Raw genomic sequence first — 16,394 nt, 5'->3', positions numbered from 1 at the left:
AGGTGCGTTCGGAGGTAGGGGATTGGGAGGAGAAAGATGGGGCTGCAACTAGTGGTCGCGCTGCGTTGGAAAAAGATAAGGCGAAGCAGAGAAGCGGTGGCGTGGGGGGGCATATTCACATGTGCATGTGCGCGCGACCAGCCGAAATCTTACCCGGTCGACCGTATTAGATAGTTTCTCATGTGCCCAATTGGCATTTTTTGGGCACATTAGCACTTGAAAAGTGGGACCCGCCGGTCAATTAGGTCATCAAACAGACTAAACTCCACTAGAATAGTTGTGTGTTAAAGATCAGAAAAAGTCAAGCGTGCATTATATTTTGGGAAGTAGGAAGTGTTTCACAAAATATACGATTGAATTGTTGGTCCTCCAAATAAGAAGAATCTCCTTAAAATATTAGTATATGTTGTGGTTTATGGTGTGCACACGGTGTGGATTTCTATCTTGTATATACTAATAGTAAAATGTTGCTTTAAAATAGGGAGATAGTCTAAAAAATCTCATCAAAGTTATAAACATCCAACCACCGATCTCAAAAATAAGAAACACATGTCAACTGATCTGGTGTATTAGCCAGACCGAACACCTACCACAATAACCCATGATTCCAGGACCACGCCCATGTATTGGTCGTTTGTCCACTCCTACACTAGTACACAATCCTTTTACTAGTGGTGTGTGAAAAAGTCTAGTAGTGGTGTGTGGGTCAGACACCACTAGTAAGTGGCACACGTGCTAATGGTGTGTCGAAACCCACACGCATTTAATTTAATGCATGTCTATCTTGATGACGGTGGCTTGGTCATGGGGCAAGGAGGAAGCAAAACTGTTGAAGATGGAGAATCGAATTTATCATTAGCAAAGAGCAAAACACTAACATATATACCAAACATGTAACAACATAGATATCAAACATAGCACATTAGCACATAGCAACATTACCGCATTACCAATGAAGCCAAAAGGCTTATTTTTGTTGCCATCACAGTATTTTGGATTCAATCCAAAATACTGTGATGGCAACAAAAATAAGCCTTTTGGCTTCATTGGTAATGCCATTTTCCATTTTTGAGTCAAAGTGCTCATCTTTCATGTGTTTTCTTCTTGGTTTTTGGGTGTACTTATTACAGTAAATCAACGTACTTGATGACTATGAATTTTTGTGATCAAATGCCAAAGTGTTTTTTACCTGAAACAATAGGTAAATATCCTACTATGAAATTTATATATAAAAACTAGTATGGTTAGTACAAAAGTTCATCAGTTAAGGGGCAAGTAAAAGGTAAAATTTACACAGGTAAGTTAAAAACGGATAAGAAGCATGGGATCAACGCTTTTGAAGAATCCATGCCTTCAGTTTGTGTATATGCATTTGCTTTGTCCTATGGGTCATCAGGATCAGATCTTCTCGAAGATGGGAGCGCCAGGTAATTTCCCGAAGGAGGGATGTTTTAGAATATGAGATCTTTCACGGGTTTTCGAACGAAAATGCCAAATCTGCTTTCCATTCATGAAGAAGGGGCAGTACAGGGTACAACTCGACAGTACAAAGGAAGACCAGCTGCATACAAACTGTGTGCAGACAACGGGCCACATAGCCTAAAACATCTCTAATCTGCCACCCTCGGTATAGTATGTATCAGCTGGTTGATCTTGTTCTTGTTTGGAGCAAGTTCATCTATAAAATGGCAAGTAAAATGCTTTCATGGTATGTGGGTTCAGCACTTTGTGTTCTACACTTCTACTTCTATTGCTGAAGCCGCAAGTAAAACGACTTGCTTCTTGCATAGGATACACCCCAGTGGGCTACTTGTGCCTGACTTTGGGCATTCAGAAGACTAAAATGTCCAAACTATGTAGCTAATGTTTAAATTTGAATTGTGGGGCCCTCCAATGAAGGAGAATCCCCTTCAAAAATTAGCGTATGCTGCTAATTGCAGTGTGCACACGGTATTCTTTAGTAAAAGGCGAAAGAATAGTTCGCTTTGTGCCCGCTGCGCAGCTGCGTGCTTTCGAATGGAAGGCCTGGTCCTCCTTATATACTGCTCCCTCCTAGCGCCGTAGACATCGAGGAGCGAGGTGGGACTAATCTCCCGGGGAGGTGCGAGCCTCAACTCCGCGCAGCCGCAAGTAGGTGGAAAAGGCCGAGGCAATGGGCTCACGGCCGGGCAACCCTCTGGGCTTCTTGGCCCGGTGATACTACTACCGGGGAGCAAATGCCAGAGGCTTGCCTAAAAAAAAAAGGCGGCACGACGCAATACGAGATACTCCTACTTTCTTGTCCGGCGTTGAGCACCTGTGCTGCATGTATTCTCGTCGATAAAACCCCCTCAAAAAAAATCAAAAAAATGTTGTGTTGCATTCCCTCAAAAAAAGAGTTGTATTTGCAGGCAGGACATGGATGGATGTTGCTTGGACATGACTGGTTTTCTTGATCTAATAGATAAATCTCATGTATGTCGACAGCATTTTAGCATCTCTATTTTGGCAATATAAATAGGTGGGTACGCACACCATATGATACTGGATCAAACTCTCCATGAGAATTCATAGTTGCCTTATGGGCAATGCTACACCTACGAATGGTTTAACGTAATTGTTACGTAATTAGACAGCTGGCATGTTAATATTGAGGTTAGAGAGAAGGCGGGCCCCACCCCACTTAAAATCAAGGGGGAGAGAAGCATTGATGGAAGGTTACGTAAGATATTTACGTTAGTCTTCGTAGGTGTAGGATTATCATTGCCTTATTTGTAGCTTCCTTACTAGAAAAGACGGATGAAATTTGAAAGAGTTTGACAATTTCCGTAGTCCCCTCGTTTTCGAGCAAGAACGTGGATACACTAACACGCAGAATCTAGCTGAATTCAACAATCGAACACATGCTCATACACAAACCCACAAAATGCAACAGGCGAGCCCTGGGGTTGCCAAAGCTATAAACGAACAGAACACTTTGTAAAACAACCGAGTCAAGTGTCTGAGCAATACATACACTAGGCGAGAACCTAATCACTACGCGAAACTAGTTTTCAGAGTGTTTACACAGCCAAAAAGAATAACACCGGCTAAAACTCTCTACTGCCTCGAGAAAGTGAGAACCACAGCCTCACAATCGCAAGGTTGTTTGCCTGCTGAACAGCGTTCAGGAGAAGAGCCTCCGGGACCATGTCGGGACGGCCGCCGCAGGTTGTTGCACCGCAGCAGCCGTTGTGAGGCTAGCCGCTTTTTCTTTCGCCTCCAGTATCCGTGCTCCCTTCGGATCAGCCAGAAGGGACTTCTGGAAGGACTGCGGAAATCCTGTTGCGATGATGGTCACGTGGATCTCGCCGTTATAACGGTCGTCGACCACAGCTCCGAAAATTATGTTGGCCGAGGGATCAGCCAAGCTTGTCACGATCTGCAGAAAGGGGATGAGTGGTGGTTACTTCCAAAGCAGTTGAACAGTACATCCCATCCATGTCAACCACCTAAATATTCTCGACGTTCTCATGGCCAATTCTTCAAAGATTATTCAAAGATAACAGTAAGGAGTCGTACACACACACCTGAGACACCTTGTTCACTTCTTGCAGAGTGATGTCCTTCCCGCCGGTGATATTGTACACGACACCAGTAGCTGCCTCAATGGACGACCCTATCAAAGGGGCAAGAGTTGCCTGCTCGGCAGCTTCTTGGGCACGGTTTTTGCTGGAAGAAACACCAACGCCGAGCATGGCAGTTCCAGAATTTTTCATCACAGCTTTCACATCGGCAAAATCAACATTCACGAGCCCAGGTATCTGCAGAGTTTCAGATAAGTATTATGTCATCTTACTACTATGAAGATGTCAATTGGTCATGGCGATCTATTCATGTGTGGCTTACACCACATGTTGAATTTGTCACAGCTGGTTGGAATGAGGGAAAACTTGGAACTAAAAATCATTTTAAGCATACAGTATTGTTTTTTAACAATAGCAAAAACAATCTTTTTAAGCATACAGTGTTGTTTTTAACCATAGCAAAAACACATGTACATTGTGCTAGTCACAACTAAGTAACTGCAGCATAGAGAAGGGCAAAACCTACCGTGATAATGTCTGATATTCCTTGGACACCCTGCCGAAGGACATCATCTGCAAGGAGAAACGCGTCTTGCAAGGGCATATTCTCATCAGCAATATCTAACAACCGATCATTTGGGATCACAATCAGAGTGTCAACACTTCTTTCCAGCTTCTCCAATGCTTCGAGTGCCTGACGTGGTAAGAAATTTAAAAAACTAGAGAAAAACAAAGGCTACTTAAGCAGGAGTGGTCCAAAACAAATACCAAGCACTAAAAGGGCAGCCCGGTGCATGTAGCTCCCGCTTGCGCAGGGTCCGGGGAAGGGTCCGACCACTTTGGGTCTATAGTACGCAGCCTTTCCCTACATTTCTGTAAGAGGCTGTTTCCAGGACTTGAACCCGTGACCTCATGGTCACAAGGCAGCAGCTTTACCACTGCGCCAAGGCTCCCCTTCACCAAAACAAATACCAAGCACTGCAAACAGAAATTCCAATGACTAGCAATCAAATGAATCCATATCAGCAGATGATGGGTAGTTAATAATCAAATGCGTTTTAGGGGTATTTTCACAAAACAAATAGCAACAAATTGTATACAGCAGCATTAGGGGACTGACGCTAAGACTACTGTAAGGACTGAAAATGACATTGCAAGAGGTAGGGCTAACTCTTGTAGCTGGTGTTTGCATAGCAGTCTTCTATGTGATAAAAAAGAAGTGATGTATGCAAAAGTCATTCCAACCTTAATCAAATATACCAAATATTGTTCAACAGGACACCAAAAATGATTTATATTCAGGTTCAAATACATACCTGTAGAGAGCGCTTGCGTCCTTCAAAGCTGAATGGGTAGGTGACAACACCAACAGTAAGATAACCGGCTTCCTTTGCTATCTGGGCAACAACTGGAGCAGCACCGGAGCCAGTACCCCCTCCCATCCCAGCTGTTATGAAGACAAGGTCCGAATCTCGGAGGGCATTGGCTATCACTTCCTTCGATTCCTCGGCAGCCTGTTCTCCCAAATTAGGATTTCCACCAGTACCTGTTTGCACGAACATAAGTCAGTCTAGTTAACATATTTGCTATTTGCAATGGAAGTTACAGTCAGTAGCCATGTGTCATCTGGTATACTGTTTGTTTTTTGTTCTATTTTGCAGGGCATCAACACAAGTTTGCATTAGAGGTGGCGCCTTTAACAGGAAAATATCTGTAAAGACAGCATTCTTTCATAAGAAAACAGAAAGTATTACCCAGCCCACGAGTCAATTGTTCTCCAATTTGTAGCGGATGCTGCGCCTGGGAATTCACAAGAGCCTGGGAGTCTGTGTTTATAGCATAGAACTCGATACCCTGAAATTGTATAATGCAGTCATCAGTATTTGAGAAATCAGACAAGGAATGTGCAGTCATCATTACTGTCGAATTATACTGCTTTAAGACTCCCCTGGATGCTTCTAAGGAGGCAAGGAATAATTTCCAATCTATAAGCACACATTTCGTTGTTTATTAGGGAACAGTGTAGTACGCATACACACACCTTCACATCAGCCTACATAGACTCGTATGCTGAACTAAAGCGCATTACGAGCGGTGGCCTCGGGAAATGGATTCAGAGCACGGACACAATGCCGCGGATTAACTCGTTCACTTGCTAAGTTCGAATTTCAAATCAGACTATGAAATGGATCTACACGCCGAGCACGGGACAGAAAGCAACCCCGGTTCCGCGGGGGGAGGGGAGGGGGTCCAAGCAAGGGGCACCGCACTACCTGGAGGCCGCTGCCGATCATGCGGTTGACGGCGTTGTTGCCGCCGCCTCCCACGCCAACGACCTTTATCCTCGCCGTCTCCACGGGCGCGAACGCGAAGGAGCACCGCACGGCCGCATGGCGCGGCCGCCGCGGCTGGTTCCGGCACCCGCCTCTATGGGGTCCACGGGGAGGCAGGCCTGGGAGGTGGAGGAGGGCGGAGGCCGACGAGGTGGACGGCGCCATTTTCCCTTGGCCGTGGGGGGAATGGGGATGGGGAGAGGTGGCCGGGAGGAGAGGAGAGGGGATCTGGCGTGCAATACTCTAGGGTTTTGGTGGATTTTTGGAGGGTTTTGCTGCGCTGGTTTCTCGAAATCGACCAAATATCCCCTGTCGTGTCTACAGTACCTTCCTGGTTGCGGTCGGGCGGTTTTATTTGTCATTTCTTTCTTCTGCAAATCTGCAAAAAAGGAAAAAAGTTCAGAAAAACATGAAAATGTGAGATAATATACTTTTTGAAACTTCGGTAACTTTATTTAATCAAAGACAGCTAGTGCATCGGTAAGTTTGATGCGCCAAGTCTAAGCGTACCATGTACAATGGTGAAATTGACAAGATAACACATGTTTATCGTGTCGTTCGTGTCAAGAACGCACAAACATGTGTTATTTTGTCAGATTTTCATGCATTATATGTATGTGCAAATATAAGTTGCTCCCCAAGCTTTGAGGGTTCTTTTGGATACACGAATTATGCATTGTGAGCCTATGACAATGCTTATGTTGCTACTTTAAAAAAAACACCCTCATATATTAATCAGCTTAAAACATGCTTACAATCGTTCATTAAAGAATACGCCACGCGGGTCAAAACACTATAGTCCCTCCGGCACAGTTTAGAAGGCACAGTTAAATTTGCGTGCGTTTTCATAATAGACAAGGTTTAGGGCGCATTGCATTTATTTCTAGTAGCTATTAGTACTCCGATATACTATTTTTATATGCATGCGTAGTGTGAATGCTATTTCTTAGCCCATCTCACAACCAATAGATAACCATCTAGGTCCCAGAGAATTTGCAAGCGCGCCTACTAAACCGTGACGGAGGGAGCAGTAAAGAAGACCGTCCGACCTATTGTCAAACCTAAATTTGGCGATCTCATAAGCTGCCATGTTTGTCTAGCGTTTGATCTTAACGATCTTGAGATTATTTATAAGCTTCATAATGCTCCGTGCTTCCCACTTAAGATCAACAAAAGAGATCTGACAAGAAAATTATTTGCAAGAAAAGAGAGCACAAAAGAGCTATCGGATTCTACAATAATGGGTTTATTGAGACTGATACCAACATAGAGCCCGGCAAGGCACGCACGAATCTCCGCTTCATCAACACACGTGCACGGCCCAGTAAAATCCCAAGAAAGGATGACTACCTGGCTAAGGAAACGACAACAAATAATGGTAGCCATGACCAGTGTTTGGTTTGGCTGATTAGACAATATTATTGACTAGTTAGCGTCTTCTTATGAGATTCATAACTTACAACACTTGTGTTACTTCATTTGGTAACTAACACTTGGTTACATGTTTTGAAGGGATTAAGGCAAAATCCTATGACATGAGGTCGGTTTCTAGAATTTTTTTATTTGTTTGGCTGGGAAGAGCACGGCCTGACCTTGGTTTCTATGGGAGCTTGGCTCTAATGACCCTATCCGTTTCCTTATCTTGGCGAGCTCGGCGGAGGCCAAGGCGGCCTCATCGAGTTCCACGTTGGCAACCTCAGCTTCGTAGGCCTTTTGAGCTCCCCCGTAAGGTATTTGTGCCATTCGAGCCCGGCATCTTTAGCTGTAGATAGGCGTAGGATGGGACCGCCATGAATTTCACATATGCAGGCCTGCCCAGGATCATGTGCTAGCCGCTCTGAAAAGGAGCGACCTAAACTGTACGATTTTGCTTCGGTAGTTGTGCTCGTCTCTGAAGATGACCTCGATCTCAATCTACCGTAGGGGAGACATTGGGCGTCCCGACACCACCCCATGAAACCACACGTACGTCCGACCTATGTGGGCTAGACACTAAGATATTCATCTTCTCTAGGGTGTTAGTGAAGATAATATTGAGGTCGTGGCCTCCATCCATTAGGACGCATGAGAGGCAGCAACCCCCCATGATTGGATCTAGCACCAAGGCATGCTTGCCTGGATGGACGACGTCCTCGAGGTGATCCCCGACGTCGAAGTTCACCATTTCCTAGGTCCACGCAAGTCGCTCGTTGGTTGTGTTTTCTGCTGCGTAGATCGCCTATCGCCCAAGTTTCTGGTTTCGGCGTGTATCCGCCGTCGTGGATATCATATTCACGGATGTCTCGCGAGCGGGCTGACGGCTTTGTGGAGCCTGTACAACGCCTCGCTCGTGTTTCCACACGAGGTGGTTAGGGCTAGGGTTCTCATCGTACATGTGGTTGACGGGGTGTGAGGGCGAGATGTCGAAAAGTCGACCTGATCCATTGGAGACCAGCTCAAAAGAGTCGAACATGAGGGATTGGCCTGGCGGGAGCTTGCCGTCCTCTTCTGATTCTCCGCACCGGGTTAGGTCTCCAATCACAACGCCATTACTTGGTGCGCCAACTAACGTGAGGGATTGGCCTGGCGGTAGGGTTCATGATGAGATCAGAAGTACCGAGACGGAGTCTGCACACACTATTTACCCAGGTTTGGGCCTCCGAAGAGTAATCCCCTACATCCTTCTTCTTCTTGTTATTCATGGTGAAGGGATACCTCATGGAGAGGATTACAATGGTGTACCGAATTACTACCGAGAGTTTGGATCTAAGATTGGATGATGAATGAGGACCTAGATCTCCCTTATAGACATGAGAGGTATATGGTTTACATGGGGGTAGATGTCATCTACGGCGCCGCCGCCCTCTAGTCTTGGAGAGCACGAAGGTCGCCCCCACCTCTTAGGGCTTCCTCCTAGTCTGGTCCTAGCGGGCCTTGTGTATCTAGCAAGGTCGGGCCCCTTTATGTTAGGTACCCCGAGTACAGGAGCCCGTCAGGGGAACTTTCCGTTTATCTATATTCATTATGTAGCTCAAGTCGACACACAATAAACCCATATCATGGTCCAACAACCAGAACGCTAATACCTAACCTAATTCTGTTCTATGTTTTACAAATCCGTGCCACCAGTAACATGATATGCGCCATACACCTATCAATGGTAAAGCATTCCACATGCCACTCACTCATCCTTGTTGTAGTGTCCAGGCGTGACCATGTGGTGCGGCTGGTTTAGGTGTTATGGCAATGACTTAGGAAAACATCGATATATATATATATTATAGTGATATCAATCTAAATTATTGTTGGTTTGCTTGTGTTTCTCTCAATGGTTCAAGGGGTCTTTTAGTTATTACACACATCCAATTCTGTATCCGAGTTTGCACCATATTTGCTATCCATTTGTTCCCGTTAGTATTTGTTTCCGGGGTTTCTATATTCGTTTCCACTTTCGAAAAGAAATATGAAAACACATGTGGCAACACTTAGTTCCGTCTGCTTTTGCTCCATTTTCACCCCCTCTCGTGAACCAAACATGATGTTCGATTAATGGTTAGTTGTTAAACGAGACATATCACGAGCCTCGGTGTTAGATTTCTCACTCCCATGTCTAAAGACAATTCTCTCTCGGTCGTTGCATCGATCTTGATATCCTCAAGGATTTGACCGTATAAGCATTTTGTCGACCCTTGGATACCATGTGTAACCTCCGGATAGTCAGAGGCCAGACACAATACTAGCCAAAAATGAAGGTCACCCATGAGATTGAGAGCCTCTCTGCATGCCATAGTTGCGAGACTACTCGGGATGAGTGATGATATTGAAGACAATGGTGTGCCCTTGTAAGTGTCATCCTCCCATATGCATACCACATGAACCATACATCTCAATTGTGTCTCTGAGACAACTACATGAATATTAATCTTTGAGCCAACATCGATGTCGTACTAGAAACCTTCGGCCTCCCCCCGTGCTACCTCTCCATTGTTACCTCCAAATCAAAGATAAAGTTTTCCATAAACAGGTGGGTGGACATGGGGTATGGAGGATTTCCTCATGGATTGCCTTAAGACATCTCCAAAGCGGCTCACCAAATCTCTTCTATATGTTTAGATCAAACGGTATGGACACTTTTAGGCCTCCAACACAGATTCTCGTCTTGGGCTGGACCCATTTGGACGTCTGAACCCCCACAGTCCACCCAAAAATTTGTGGGAGGCATGGGGAATTCCAAACGTCCGCCACGTTGGAGTCCTACAACCCGATCCCACCTAAAACTTTGGTCGATTATAGAAGCATCGCCACATTTAGACCGTCTCATCGACTCTCACCACCCCGCGACAAACCTTCGCTGTTCCAGGCATACCATGTTCATGGTATGACAACCGACGAGGCGCATCGAGGAGCATAATGGGCTATTAAAAAGTCGGTTGGGCACCCCCCAAACTCTACCTCCGAACCCATTCTCTACATTTTCTCACCTCTATTCGTGGTCCAAGCCCCATAGTTTGTCATCCGCCGTTTGTCGTCACCATGCCGTGGATGAAGATAACGCGATACAAGAAGTTGACGCCGATGTGTCGCGTTGAAATCGTAGTGGGGGTCCATGTTCTGGACGCCCGATGGCAGGCTCGTATTGAGGCGAGCCAACATACAAGGTCTCCGGAGCCGAGCTCGTAGAAGGAGTAGGAAGGTTACCCCATGGCGCTAGCGGATGTCCCGAAGGATGACGAGACGCCCGTGGAGGAGGAGGCGATGACCGTCGAGGTCGCGGCTCCGGCTGATGGGGCGGTCGACCACTTCTTAGTGCAAGAGACAACAAGTTCGACCACACTCCTAGATGAGCCCCGCGCGGTCATGGAGCAACTGGAGGTGGAGCGCAGATGCTGCTGCCCTCGTGGCGCTCCTCGCAGACTTATAATTTGTCAACGAGAAACAGGTAGTGCTCGCTTCCGTGCGGAGGGCCCTCACGGTCAACCGAGAGCTCCGCATCAACGAGGCGCTGCGTGCCTTCCTCTTCGAGGAGCTTGAGTCCAAGGATGACGTGGAGACGAAGCAGCACGATGACCATGCCAAAAGAGTCACACATCGACAACTCTCGTGAGTTCGCGCCAATGGCCAATGACGATGGGCCGACTCCTCCTATGCGGGGTCATCGACCTCACCTCAGACAACGAGGAGTCGGCTTTATTAGAATAGTTTTTAGTTATTATTAGCGATCTTTTGCATTGTTTTAAAAAAATCTATGACCTAGTGAAATGACTCGGTGTCAGCCTTATATGAGGTATAGGGTTGAATGATGTATATGGGTACGGACACGTCCGAAGAACGCCCGCAGACATTTGGGGGCGTTCATTTATGCCCTTACATAGGGCATTTATTTAAGAGAAACGTTTTGGGGCAAACCTGGTCACTCGCACTCCTTTTTTTAAAACACACGCACTTTGTAAAACATGCGCGGGGCACTGTCTATGCAGCCCACAACCCGAACTTTCAAGGGCAAACAAGGGAGGGGATACGACAATCTCCGAGCAGGCTCATTGGAGTGGATCCTATTCACACCCTGTAGCGCCGCGCCACCCACCACCTAGACGAGTTGGACCGGTGCAGTTTGGGTTTTTTCTTGTTGTTTCTTGCTCGCTACTTTACTGCAGCTTTTTTGTTATGATTTTGTTTTGCTTATCTTACTTTCATTTTTTCCTTTTCCATTTCTTTTGTACTTTTTAATACATGGTGACCAGTTTTTTTAGCACACGATCAGCAATTCTTTAACGTATAGTGAACAATTTTAATATACACTAAACATTTACAATTATACAATGGACTCGTTTTTAGTACACACTGAACTTTTTTTAATTCAATGTGAGCATTTTCTTTGTACGTACTGAACAAATTAATAAAATATTTATTTTTATTTATAATAGAGTTTTAAATATTTATCTCTGTAAAAAAATCCCTGTTTTTAATAGAAAATCCGAAAAAAGTAAAAAAAAAACCGCTCGCGCTAGAGTGGGCTGGCCTATTTGCCAATGTACGTCCAATTCCTTCTTCTCATTTAGCCCATCCATAGCTTCGGCTCAGCCCACGTCCCGCCCCGCCGCAGGGGTTTCCTTCTTCTCCCCTCCCCTCTCCCCGCAACCGTAGACTGGACACGTCCCCGGCGGGCGGGTGGGCGGCGGGGCCCACAGGCGCAGAAACGCATCCCACGCCTCCTCAACAACCGCATATCCAAAACCGGGGGGCACTCTCGCCATTCCGCACCGAGTCCCCCCGTTCCACACGCGGCTCGCCCGGCCACCCCCCCGATGACGCGTGGGCCCCACGCGCCCCGGCCCCCATTGGCCAGCGGCTGCGTGGCCGGCTGCGCCGTGCGGCCCTTTCCGCCGCCCCCCTCGCGACGAAACCCTACTTAACAAATAGATTAGGCGAGGAGGAGGAGAGAGAAAGCCTCACCCCAGGGGAAATCAGGAGAGAGAAAGGGGCGGAGCTAGAGAGAGAGAGAGAGAGAGAGGGGGGGGGGCGACAAAGGGGGGGAGACCAAGCTGCAGAGACAGAGAGGGGTAGAGAGAGAGAGAGAGAGAGAGAGAGAGAGGGAGGGAGGGGAATCGCGGTGGGTTTTGGCGGGGCGAGATTTGAGTTTTTTTCGCGCGGCGGCCATGGTGTCGGACCAGGATATCGCCGCCTGCGTGGAGTCGCTCCTCCGGGGCGCGCTCGAGGCCGGCGGCGGCGGCGCCGGGGAGGCGGCCTCGCTCGCCGCCGTGCTCCAGCAGGCGCAGGCGCGGCTCGGCGTCGACCTCTCCCACAAGGCGCCCTACATCCGCGACCAGATGGACCTCTTCTTCGGGCCCCGCCTCCAGCCGCCCCCGCCGCCGCCGCCCAAGGCCCAGAACCAGAACCAGAACCCTCCCCCGCTCCCCGCCTCCGCGCCCGCGCCCGCGCCCGCGCCTGCCATGACGCAGGCCCCGCCCCAGCCCCAGCTCCTCCCGCTCGAGGTGCAGCAGCAGCAACAGATGCTGCAGATGCAGCAGCAGCAGCAGCAGCAGTTCGCGGCGATTCAGCCGCAGTTCATCTTCCAGACCATGCCCCAGCTCCCGCCCGTCGTCTCAGGAGGAGGCGCCGCCGCGGTCTCCGCGCCGCCGCCGGCCGTGCCGGCCATGGCCTTCTACCCGCCGCCGCCCCTCGCCTTCCGCTACACCAACGCCCTCGGCGGGGTCGCCACTGGTGGGACCGTCTCCTTCCAGCAGCCGGCCCCTGGGGCCGGGGCCATCACTTCCCCCACAGCTGCGCCACAGGCCGTCGGTGACAACAAGGAGAGGTGAGCCATGGATAACAATTAGGGTTTGTTCCCTAGATTCAGTTGCTTGACACACTGCAACTACCTACCTTTTGGCACTGAAATTTAGGTGGTTGGACATTTAGCTGGTCGATTCATGTGATTACTGTTGCTAATTGTGTGGATTGAAGGTTGAGCTGATTGTGTTCATCTGGATTCATGAAATGGCACCTAATAGCGGCCGTAGGCTTAGGGTTTAGGGGTTCAATATGGCAACTTTGTTGGGCCCAACTACGTAACGTCGTTTGCTATGGACTCCAGTAGTGTGGTGCTTAGGATATCATTATCCGTTTTTTCGCCACTCGTAACGGCTGATTCGCTTAGTGACCGTTCATTTGTAGTTTTGTTCTTTGTCCATTTCCGCCACTTTAATTGGACTCGTCAACCAGGAAGGTAGTTTGGCATGGTTAGCTTCATTGGTTGCATCCAATATGTTGAGCGTCATAAAAGCTAACCTTTTTATTTTAAAAGGCGCACATTTCCGTTATGAATTTATTTGATACGCAATGAAGTTCAGGACAGCTGTTATGCCAGAATGTACAAACTAGAGCTTAAGCCGTACATGCCGTACTTGTGGAATCGTAACCTCCTTCAGCTTTTGTGAGCAACCCGTTTCTTTGTCTGTGTTGACTCTTGTCTTCTGCCTACCCTGCTTTTGAGGAAATAGTCCCAACCAGTCGACTAGTGTCCTCTAAATTTATTCTGTGCATTTGTATGCCGAATTATCATTTTCTGGCTGATTTGGTACATAGGAAGTGTTAATTATACCTTTTGAGTCATAGTATTGTGCTAATGGACCTTCTTTAGTTCATCAGGCTTCAAGAGTATATTTTGCCTCAACACTGAACTGTTGTATTTTCATGTAGTTCATGCACCCATGTTCAACACTTAAATTTTGTTACGTTATACGGGCCAACGCATAGTACTAATTATGGAATTAAGTCATCTATGTATACCAATCGTTGTGATATGTTTATAATTTCTTCCAGTGCCTCCAAGAGAAAGAGAGGTGGGCCTGGTGGCTTAAACAAGGTTTGTGCAATTTCACCTGAACTTCAGACTGTTGTTGGCGAGACTGCCATGTCAAGAACTCAGGTACTTTCAATATCTTCATTCACTAGATCAGATTTCTTCCCCTTGATTAACTCAAATTGTTCACTTCTGAACTCTATTCTTCATTCAGATTGTGAAGCAGTTATGGGCATATATCAGGCAGAATAATCTTCAGGATCCTGATGACAAAAGGAAGATTATATGCAATGATGAACTTCGTATTGTTTTTGGAACCGACTCCACTGACATGTTTAAGATGAACAAATTGTTGGCCAAGCACATAACTCCTCTTGACCCAAGTACGTGTTTTTGTTTCCTTTTATCTATATCTGCCTGCTAATATACATCTGAATTTACTATTAAGAATTCTCAAATACATTATTTTGATACTGCAGAAGATCAACCTTCGGAAGCAAAAAAGATTAAGGCTGCCACTCCAGCTCCTCAACAAATGCCTACTATAAATCAAAATCAGCCCTATGTGGTTGTTTCTGATGCGCTAGCCAAATTCCTTGGTGTAGAAGGAACGGTGCCTCATGATGATGCCCTCAAGTACCTTTGGGATTACATAAAAGCAAATCAGCTTGAGGTATGGATGTGCCTTAACCTTTCTTTTACTTGCAGGATTCCAGTTTGTTCTTTGCTTGCGGATACGTACTGAATGATTGCTGAAAAATCCAATGCGTTGAAACACTACTGCCAGGAGTAACAGTAGTAAAGACTGATGAATAATCTAAACTCACATCTTTCCTCAATTTGGTAGAGAATCATTGAGATATAGGTGTCTGTTATGCTGCAGTAGCTGTGTGTCATGTTTACTACCGTGTCTTTGGAAAGAATTTAAGCCGCATTGTCTTTTGAAGACCATTTTGGATGTGTTCTTCCTACAGTAAGACTCTTGAATGCTTCATGATATATTGTAGTGATTGTTTTATCCTAGAATGTGGATTGTGGTTTGGAACTGTATCCATCTCAGATACACGCATTTATAATGCTAGCAGTTTCCAAATACAGAAAACAATTGTTGCATTAAGAGGTCGGTTTCAGAATAGCAGCCGAATTTCTACATTGATTTTGAGCATGCACTTCTCTGTAAAGTAGTGTCGGGAAATGTTTGCCAATCATACCTCCATGTCCTTTCACCTCCTGATGATGCCATTCCTGAGAATTTTAATTATTTGTTAACTGGGACATGCTGTCCAGCCCCATTGAGACGCATGAGATCCATTCATGTTCTGTTTGATTGTGCACAGGATCCTGCGAGTGCATCAATACTATGTGATTCCAGTCTGCAAGAGCTGTTCGGCTGCGAGAGCATTCCAGCTTCAGGATTATCAGACTTGCTTGCTCACCATTTCATCCAAAGGACATAGCATATCCTCATTAACTGGTTAGAACATTCACTGTTTTTTTCCTCTATCCAGTGTACATCAGCTACTGAAATCACTGCAAGTAGATACATGGATATGCCTCCTACCGATGCACTGACTAACCTTGTTTTGCCCTGCTCTGCTCGCCGTCCATGCAGATGTAGGATCGCAGCGGTGCCAGATAGGCCTAACTTTACAGAAATGGTGTTCTTACAAAATGGACAGCGTAGCTTGTGTATCTCCCCGGCGTTCCGGATTATGGACTGCGTCAGACAAAAGTCAGATTATTTGTGGTAGCCTGTAACTTGCCATGTGTGTGTATTGGCTGCCGCCCAGTATTTGGTTGGTGTAACTCGCACTGAGTTGTTGTTAGCTTTAGTTTCTGAGTGTCAAAGTGTCTTTACTGACTATGTAAAGTTATGCTTTATATCTGAGTGCCAGATTGAATTGAATTTTAGTTTTCTGATGAAAGGTTTATGCTGAGGTTCTCGTTGGGCCTTCCATGGTCACTGCATTCGTATGTTAAATCCCTTGTGTTTGCATTACTTGGGGAATTGCTGCACAACAGATAACCTCTACACTTATTTTTTGGAAAGGCACCTGTAGGCTGTAGTTCCCCAAAATAAGATGGAAAAGCCGGGGCATCTTTTCCTTGCAGAAAGCTCCGGTGTAGCAGCGGCTCGTGCTCTGTCAAGATAATATTACCTCTGTTCACTTATATAAGACGTTTTAGACATTACACTGTTCAAAATAGTAGTAGAAAGCAAGCTCTCTAAAACGT

General features: G+C 46.5%; 2 protein-coding genes and 1 non-coding gene across 3 annotated transcripts; 1 reads left to right on the top strand and 2 right to left on the bottom strand.

The window, feature by feature from the left end:
• Positions 1 to 1,885: 1,885 nt before the first annotated feature.
• Positions 1,886 to 2,004, bottom strand: LOC123038368 (U5 spliceosomal RNA). The gene has a single exon (XR_006417822.1). It is a non-coding gene; the product is annotated as a U5 spliceosomal RNA (small nuclear RNA).
• A 935-nt stretch (positions 2,005 to 2,939) lies between these two features.
• On the bottom strand, positions 2,940 to 6,203 carry LOC123190608 (cell division protein FtsZ homolog 1, chloroplastic). The gene is made up of 6 exons (XM_044603282.1): positions 5,819 to 6,203; positions 5,300 to 5,399; positions 4,862 to 5,091; positions 4,072 to 4,239; positions 3,549 to 3,782; positions 2,940 to 3,400 (listed from the first exon to the last, which is right to left on the bottom strand). Exons 1-6 carry the CDS (start codon positions 6,041 to 6,043, stop codon positions 3,146 to 3,148), a joined length of 1,212 nt encoding a protein of 403 aa, XP_044459217.1. The 5' UTR covers positions 6,044 to 6,203; the 3' UTR covers positions 2,940 to 3,145.
• Positions 6,204 to 12,380: 6,177 nt separating this feature from the next.
• On the top strand, positions 12,381 to 16,065 carry LOC123190607 (formin-like protein 1). Its single transcript, XM_044603280.1, has 6 exons — positions 12,381 to 13,172; positions 14,180 to 14,285; positions 14,374 to 14,542; positions 14,639 to 14,832; positions 15,497 to 15,633; positions 15,772 to 16,065. The coding sequence occupies exons 1-5, from the start codon at positions 12,514 to 12,516 to the stop codon at positions 15,614 to 15,616; spliced, it is 1,248 nt and encodes a 415-aa protein (XP_044459215.1). The 5' UTR covers positions 12,381 to 12,513; the 3' UTR covers positions 15,617 to 15,633; positions 15,772 to 16,065.
• The last annotated feature ends 329 nt before the right edge of the window (positions 16,066 to 16,394 follow it).

This window comes from Triticum aestivum, chromosome 2A (assembly GCF_018294505.1).
Source record: "Triticum aestivum cultivar Chinese Spring chromosome 2A, IWGSC CS RefSeq v2.1, whole genome shotgun sequence".
In the NCBI taxonomy this organism is placed as follows: Eukaryota; Viridiplantae; Streptophyta; class Magnoliopsida; order Poales; family Poaceae; genus Triticum; species Triticum aestivum.
The sequence above is the reverse complement of the archived record's forward strand: the minus strand, read 5'-3'. Positions and strand labels throughout refer to the sequence as shown.

Bases quoted from the DNA above. Each gene is read 5' to 3' on its own strand.
- LOC123190607 (XM_044603280.1), top strand. From the start codon at position 12,514: ATGGTGTCGGACCAGGATATCGCCGCCTGCGTGGAGTCGCTCCTCCGG. The intron at 14,286-14,373 runs GTACTTTCAATA...TTCTTCATTCAG, and splicing joins CTGCCATGTCAAGAACTCAG to ATTGTGAAGCAGTTATGGGC. The intron at 14,833-15,496 runs GTATGGATGTGC...GATTGTGCACAG, and splicing joins TAAAAGCAAATCAGCTTGAG to GATCCTGCGAGTGCATCAAT.
- LOC123190608 (XM_044603282.1), bottom strand. From the start codon at position 6,043: ATGGCGCCGTCCACCTCGTCGGCCTCCGCCCTCCTCCACCTCCCAGGC. The intron at 4,240-4,861 runs GTATGTATTTGA...TTACCACGTCAG, and splicing joins GACGCAAGCGCTCTCTACAG to GCACTCGAAGCATTGGAGAA. The intron at 3,783-4,071 runs GTAGGTTTTGCC...GAAACTCTGCAG, and splicing joins GAATATCAGACATTATCACG to ATACCTGGGCTCGTGAATGT.